This window comes from Neophocaena asiaeorientalis, unplaced genomic scaffold (genome assembly GCF_003031525.2).
Source record: "Neophocaena asiaeorientalis asiaeorientalis breed wild unplaced genomic scaffold, Neophocaena_asiaeorientalis_V1.1 scaffold225, whole genome shotgun sequence".
In the NCBI taxonomy this organism is placed as follows: Eukaryota; Metazoa; Chordata; class Mammalia; order Artiodactyla; family Phocoenidae; genus Neophocaena; species Neophocaena asiaeorientalis.
The window spans coordinates 5,394,386-5,401,153 of NW_020172364.1; the positions used below are offsets into that span (position 1 = coordinate 5,394,386).

Genomic DNA, 6,768 nt, shown 5'->3' on the forward strand with positions numbered 1-6,768 from the left:
CGGGGGGTGGAACTTAGGCAGGGGTGGGGTTTAGGGTGGGGTAGGACCTAGGCAGGTGGGGCGGTGACGTTTGAGCGTGGGCGGGGTCTAGGCTCAGGACCCTAGACTCAGCTGGAAAAGGCCTTCGGGGCACAGCCAAGGTGGGGCGGGGCCTCTGCTCAGGACCTGCGCAGAAAGGGAGAGGCCGCACGTGGAAAGAAGGGAGGTGGGTCCCGCTGGGTGTAGGAACTCCTCCCCTACCCCAGCCGCCCCTCAGGGGTGCCGGTCCTGGAGGTACGGCCTTACCTTTGCTCCCCTTTCCCTCCCTTCCACTCCCTCAGGACCCGCACGGCTGGAGGGGGCCTAGGTGGGCAGAGGATCAGGCCTGGGATCTCAACAGGTTCCTGGGGGCCCAAGTGGACAGGGGAAACCTGGCCACGCTCCCTTTTGATACTCTGCCCTCCCAGTGGTCCCGCAATTTCCCCCATTGGGCGTGGGATCCTTTTCTCTCCCCCAGCTGCCCCTCAGCGGCGCCAGTCCCGTCCTGCCTCCACTACTCCTCCCCCCTCACTCTGCCCCACATCCTACCCGGTTGCTGGGGGTTCCTCCCATCCCCTTCGGTGTCCGTGGCCCCCAACCGGTGCCTGATAGGTGCCCTAGTTGTGAGGAGACGCGAATTCCGCATCCTCCTAGTGCACCATTAATACAGACCTTAAGCAACAAGAACCACCACATGGCAGTACGATTTTCTAACCTTTTAATCCAGTCCCATTTCGTCTGGCACAAAGATATAACCTGAAGGATGAGTTGCTTTGTGTAACTGCCTGCTGTGGTGGGCACTACTTTACTGGTGCCTACAAGTGTTTAAGGAGAGGCATTATAGTAAACAGTGGAATGCATGCCAATTGTTTTTATTTATGATGCTTATTTGGACGACAAGGCCAGCCAGCATTTGGCCCCAGGAAGACGCTTACAGCTGCATCCCTATCATCACTCCACAATGCGGCGGAAAGACTGGACAGCTGGGGAAGCTGCGCCCCAGTCGACGGGCTTCCGGTACTCCTTCTTGTCCAGGAGGTACTGCCTGCCGCGGTAGTTGGGCAGCTCGTAGAAGATCCACGCACCCTCCAGCACCTTACAGGAGTGGACCTCTCGCATGTGAAACTGCTCCATGATGGAAGGGCAATCTTCGGTGGTTTCATACATCTGACCATTAAAATCCCCTTTCTCAAAGATCTGAATCTTATACTGGCCTCCACTAGACTAAAGAAACAAAGGGGGAAATGAACAGCAAACATTAGCAAAATCAACAGCAGGCCAGGAACTCAGAGAACAGTGAGGTTTGGGACCCACCATCTTGAAAGTGAGATGATCTGAACGCCCATCCCCACTGTGCACTGACTGAAACAGCTGACGTTCAATAAGAAAAACAATTCCTTAAAGTATACAAGAGGTAGAGAAAGTACTATGGAAATAAGTCACATAGTCTTGTGATGAACTGACCTAAGATTTTATTGAAGCCTCAGCAGCCAACAAGAGACAACCACCCATTAAGAGGTGGGAAAATCTTAAGAAAACTCTTTCACGTAAAAGCAAAATGGCAGGGTAGGGGGTAAGAGACGGAAAGAGAGGGAGCACGCCCATCCTCTGCAGACTCACCAGGTGAACAGCCCTGCAGGAGCTGAGGCGGTCATTGAGGCCCATCCAGTGCTGGTACTCAGAGTAGTCTCCCCGGGGTAGGATGTACATGTACCCAGCAAAGTTGGGCCTTTCATACACAGCCCAGGTGCCTCCTTCCACTCTAATGGAGTTGCAGCGACTCAAGTACATGTGGAAATCTGCACAGTCGCAATCGCTGTCATAGTGGCGGCCTTGAAAGTTTTTGTCTTCAAAGAAAGTAATCTAGAGCACAGGGCAAACAAAGTGGAAAAACTGAGGGGTTAAGTGGCTGTGTTCACAGAAAAATGAAAGTTAAGAACACTTTCCCCACTTTAGAATTCCTTTCTCCTCCATTTTGAGGAGGAAATATCTAGTTCTACCATACCTCACAACATTTGCCTTCTGGCAGACAACTTTAGTTGTTAACAACAGGAATGAGCACTTTCTGAGGCCTTAAAATGAAGCAAAACAAAAGAATGCTCTGCTGTAAGCCAGCATTTTCAGACTCAGGCTCATGGCTTCTTTCTCACTGTACTTACGTAATAAATTTTCCACTTTTCTATCTGTCTCTCCCACCGACACCTACTAGACTTCTTCCAAGGGCAAGGACCAAGCCTTATTTCAGCTATGGACCTCTATACCCTGCACTTGACAAACCCTCAACAAATGCTAGATGAAGATGAGTGAGTTCCAAATACAGAAATCCATTCTAGGTGATATGGAAGAGATATACAGAGAAAAAGAAAACACAGACCTTAGCATTAGAGCTTATTTTAGATGGATATAGAACATACAGACATGAAAATATATCATATGTTCTGTATTATTATTTCGTTGCCAACAAAGTAGTTGCAAAGTAACAAAATGATAAGGCAAGAATGTCCTTTGCTTCAAACTCTTACCAAGTTGCATCACAATCTTTGGGGTAAACTTCTGAAGCCTGTGATGGCACTGGGAAATATGCAGCCCTGAGAAACGGGAAATACTACGCCTGGGCTCTAGAGCTGCATCTCTACAATCAGCCCTACTATTTTAGTCAAGCCACCTCTCAGGGCTCCAGCTTCCCATCTGTCAAATGAAAGGACTGGACTAGATTTGAAGCCCTGGCTATAAAATAAAACTTTTCTGTTTGAAACAGGCAACAGAGTTCCCGGGAAGTCCCAGGGATTCATGATGCAGTTTCTGAAAACCACTAGACCAAATGGACCACAGAGTCTGTCCCTTCTTGTTCTGTAATTCCACATCCAAGATCAATGCCAGGTTATAATTTAAACTGAAATCACAGGGGTCATTGATTTGAGCAGTTAATTCCCTGGTGTTGTGCCGCCACCTTGTGGCTAATTTGCTTTACACGTTTAGAAGGCGAAAAACCATGTCAGCCATTTCGGATGAAAGAAGCAGACAGAGCCAGTTAGAGTCTGGAGAAGATTTTTGAGGAGAGGATCTTTGAGGCAAGGATTGAAGGATAAGTAGGGAGTTTTCCAGAGGCAGAGCAAAAAGAACAGCTCGTTTAATGGAATAAAGGAGTGGAAGGACATGGCCCACTATAGGGACAAGTAGTTAGTTCATTCAGCCTGGTGCAGACTGAGCATGAGGTGAAGTGTTAGGAAATAAAGCCAGAAGTGACACAAGAGCCATGCTAGAATCCCTCTGGTGATGATGTGGGAAATGTAATGTAATGGTTTGTACCTAGAAATAGCTGGTTGCTATGGGCGGAGGTGAGAGATGCTGAGGACCAACCAAAGGCAACTGCAATGTGAATGACCATGAGGACAGTCACAAGAAATGAGGATTTGGTGACTAATTAGATGCAGGGAATGAAGGAAGACACTAAAAATAGTTCGCAGCTGGGCCTCATTCTTTTTTAGGCAGGTGAGCCTTTCTACATAGCAACCTACTAATAGCTTTTCCTTCCACTGTAAACTTTCTCCTTCCTGCCCTTCCCATTACTCAACTCTTCCCTTTCCTGTTCCCTAAAAGGCTCCTTACCCTTCCTGCCCCTAAATCACCTACTTCACCTCCTTTCTTCCCTTCCCACAGTCATCTTGATCTCTTCCCGCTCCCTTTCCCATTTTAGCACAGCACAGATTTAGATACGTGGTACAGGTGAGAAAACAAAATCGCAGCACCACTAGTTCAATCTGGGTAACATTATGCACTGTAGAGGGTTGTTCTGAGGGTCCGATGGCACAGTGCCAATAGAGCAATTTTAATAGCTGCCTCATGATTTCCAATAAGCTTTCGCTACAACTGTTACAGATAAAGAAGTTAAATGACTTGCCTAAGGTCATTAGCTAGTTACAAGTTGGTTGCAGGCAAACCAGTGGACAACAGTGCAGACTCCTGGTTAGTAATCTGTTGTTCACTTTACTTTACTTCATCTCCCTCTGTTGTCTTCCTACCTGCACAGCTAACTCTGTTCAAAATATACCATTTACTCTTAGCAATGGAACAAGACCAATCCTGAATCTCAGAGGCTTTTCCCAAAACCTGTGGGAAGATCTTTAAGAAAATCAAGGTAAACTCTCTAAGAATTGATAGATTCTAAACTTAATTAAATTTACCTTTGGTTTTTGGCCAACTATTCACCAAAGAAGAGGCTCTGCAAGGGATATGCCATGGGAAATTAATATTATCTTTCTTCCTTCATTGTTTCTCAGACTTACTACCCTCTGCACACTTACCTGACTGATTTCAGTATATGAAAAGTGGAAATATATATGATTTTTTCCTTGCTGTCCACCTTTCCAGCAGACCAGCCAACCATCCCAAGGCTGAAACAAAGCACTAGCATTGCCACAGAACCATTACTGAGCTCCAGGGCCAAGCTCTTCTTTCAGTAGCAGACCTTCCAAGTTTCAGGGCCCAGAGAATGTTGCACCTTTACTCAATTTCCATTTGTAGAAGACCATGAAATCCACTTTACGGTCAGCTGAGAAGTTGGGACTCTTGGACAAAAAGTTTTGTAGAGAAGGCTAAGAAATGTGCAGGAGATTTTCCTAGAAGTTATTACAAAATTACTCTAATTGTCAAGTTAATTTTTTGAAAAATAGCCTACCAATCCAATATAGCAGAGGGGAAAATGTCTTGACTATTCCACAGGTAACAAGAACAAACTTATTAAAATGCATTGCTTTTGCCCAGCCCATAACTCCTCTGATTAAACTGCTAGCAAGACAATGAGAAAGGGAGAAGAAATAAAAAAGTAAAAGATAAATTGCTATTACTATCTCCTTTGGCTTAGCAAGCAAAAGTTTTTACTAAGTGAACAGACCAGCTACAAGAAATAAAAGAGTACATTATCCCTACACTGGAAACCATTGAAAGTGGGGCTGTTCTGTAACCACCTTCCCTCCAGGCACGTGGATAGCCCTCTAAGGACTTCAGATGCTTTTTAGTGGGATTTTCATGGCATATTTTTCAAAAACCTCAGAGCACTAAAGACCCTGTCTCATTTTTCTCCCCAAACCTTCTGGATGCAAATACGACTATTAGTTCTATTTTCCAAACGGGAAAAAAAACCAGGCACTCACCAGTTACGCAACAAGTTAACAGGTGCCTCCTGAAAAAATGCAATGCAAAGTGCCTGACATTGCCTATGTAGTTTTTGTGCCAAGGTGGTTAGTATGAATCTAAACATGAGAAAACAATTAGACAAGTCCAGATGTCAGGACTTTTTATAAGACACCTGGGTTTGGACTTTGAAAAATGCCAATGTCTCACAGCAACAAAAACTAGGGGGATTGCTCTATATTAAAGGGGCTAAAAAAAAGAGGCTAATGAAACTTGACAACCAAATGAAATTCATGACCCTTGACTGGATCCCACATCAGAGGAAAAGCCAGCCATGAAGCACATTTTTGGGAGCAACTGGAGGAAATGTGAATATAGTCTAAATATTAGGTATTATATTCTGATAAATTTGGAGGACCTGATAATGATATGATGTTTATAAGGGAATGCCCTTGATTTTAGGATATACATGCCTAAAAACTTAAGGCAAAAGTATAATGAAGTCTGCTATTTATTTCCAAATGGTTTAGTAAAAAGAGAAAGAGAGACACAGAGAGAAACCAGATATGGCAAAATGTAAACAATTGGAGAATATAAGTAAGGGACATACAAGTATTCATTTACCATCTCTTACTTATTCTTTTAAGATTCAATGGGCTTGAACATTTACACAGTAAAACATTAGGTGGAAAAATCAAGCACCAGAGGCTTTGCTTTAGACCTACAGTCAGTGAAGAACTAGAAAGAGAATGAAGGTATATTCCCTCATTCCCAAAGAGAATCAATTTCCAGTCCAACAATCGTGAATCACATATTTTAGAGGCAATTTTCCTAAAGTAAGTAAACAATTTTTTGGGGAAAAGGGATAAGAGTAGCTGCTGAATGAAGGGGATATGTAGGATTTAATTCACTTGATTGGTCCATCCGTTTTGGCCATTTAGAATATTAACGGTTGATGCTAAATTTCAAAAGACAGATTTTTAATTGAACACTGAAAGTTTTCTACTCCATATAATCCTCTTATCTGCATGTCTTATGCCTGTGGAAATACAGAGATTAGTTGCTGGAAGGCAGAAATCATGACGATATTTACACATTACATACCTGTACAGTATTCAACATAGCAAGTACCACACATGAAGATAAACCCTTAATAAATTATTTGGTAATTCTGTTAGAATAGAAAATAACATAAGCATTCCTTAATCTTTTCTTCAATCAATCCCAGCCTTCTATCCACTATCATACTCACCTCCAGGTGAAGAAGCAAAAGCTTTTCTCTATGTTTCTTTCAATGTATCATTAGGTGAAAAAGTGGGTAGGCTAGAAATCAGCATGACCATTTACTTACCTTGGTTCCAGCTTTAGACATTTTTGGTGCATAGATTGGTTTCCCCAGTGCTGAAATCCAGGAATAGCTACAGAGAGTTAGAGGCACAGAGACATTTATACTGGGTTGGTTTCAAATCAAACATTTGCTTAGTCAAGAGAATAGGATCCAAAAATTGAGTCAGTCATTTAGAGGCTATTGATGGTTTCTAGAAAAACAATCAGGATTATGAAATAAAGGAAAGCTTCAGTACCCTCTTTAATGCTTACCAAGCCTTGCTGCATTAT

At 43.5% G+C, this 6,768-nt stretch overlaps 1 protein-coding gene across 1 annotated transcript; it reads right to left on the reverse strand.

The window, feature by feature from the left end:
- Window positions 1–859: 859 nt before the first annotated feature.
- On the reverse strand, window positions 860–6,563 carry CRYGS (crystallin gamma S). The gene is made up of 3 exons (XM_024768118.1): window positions 6,503–6,563; window positions 1,639–1,881; window positions 860–1,242 (listed from the first exon to the last, which is right to left on the reverse strand). The coding sequence occupies exons 1-3, from the start codon at window positions 6,521–6,523 to the stop codon at window positions 970–972; spliced, it is 537 nt and encodes a 178-aa protein (XP_024623886.1). The 5' UTR covers window positions 6,524–6,563; the 3' UTR covers window positions 860–969.
- Between the last annotated feature and the right edge of the window lie 205 nt (window positions 6,564–6,768).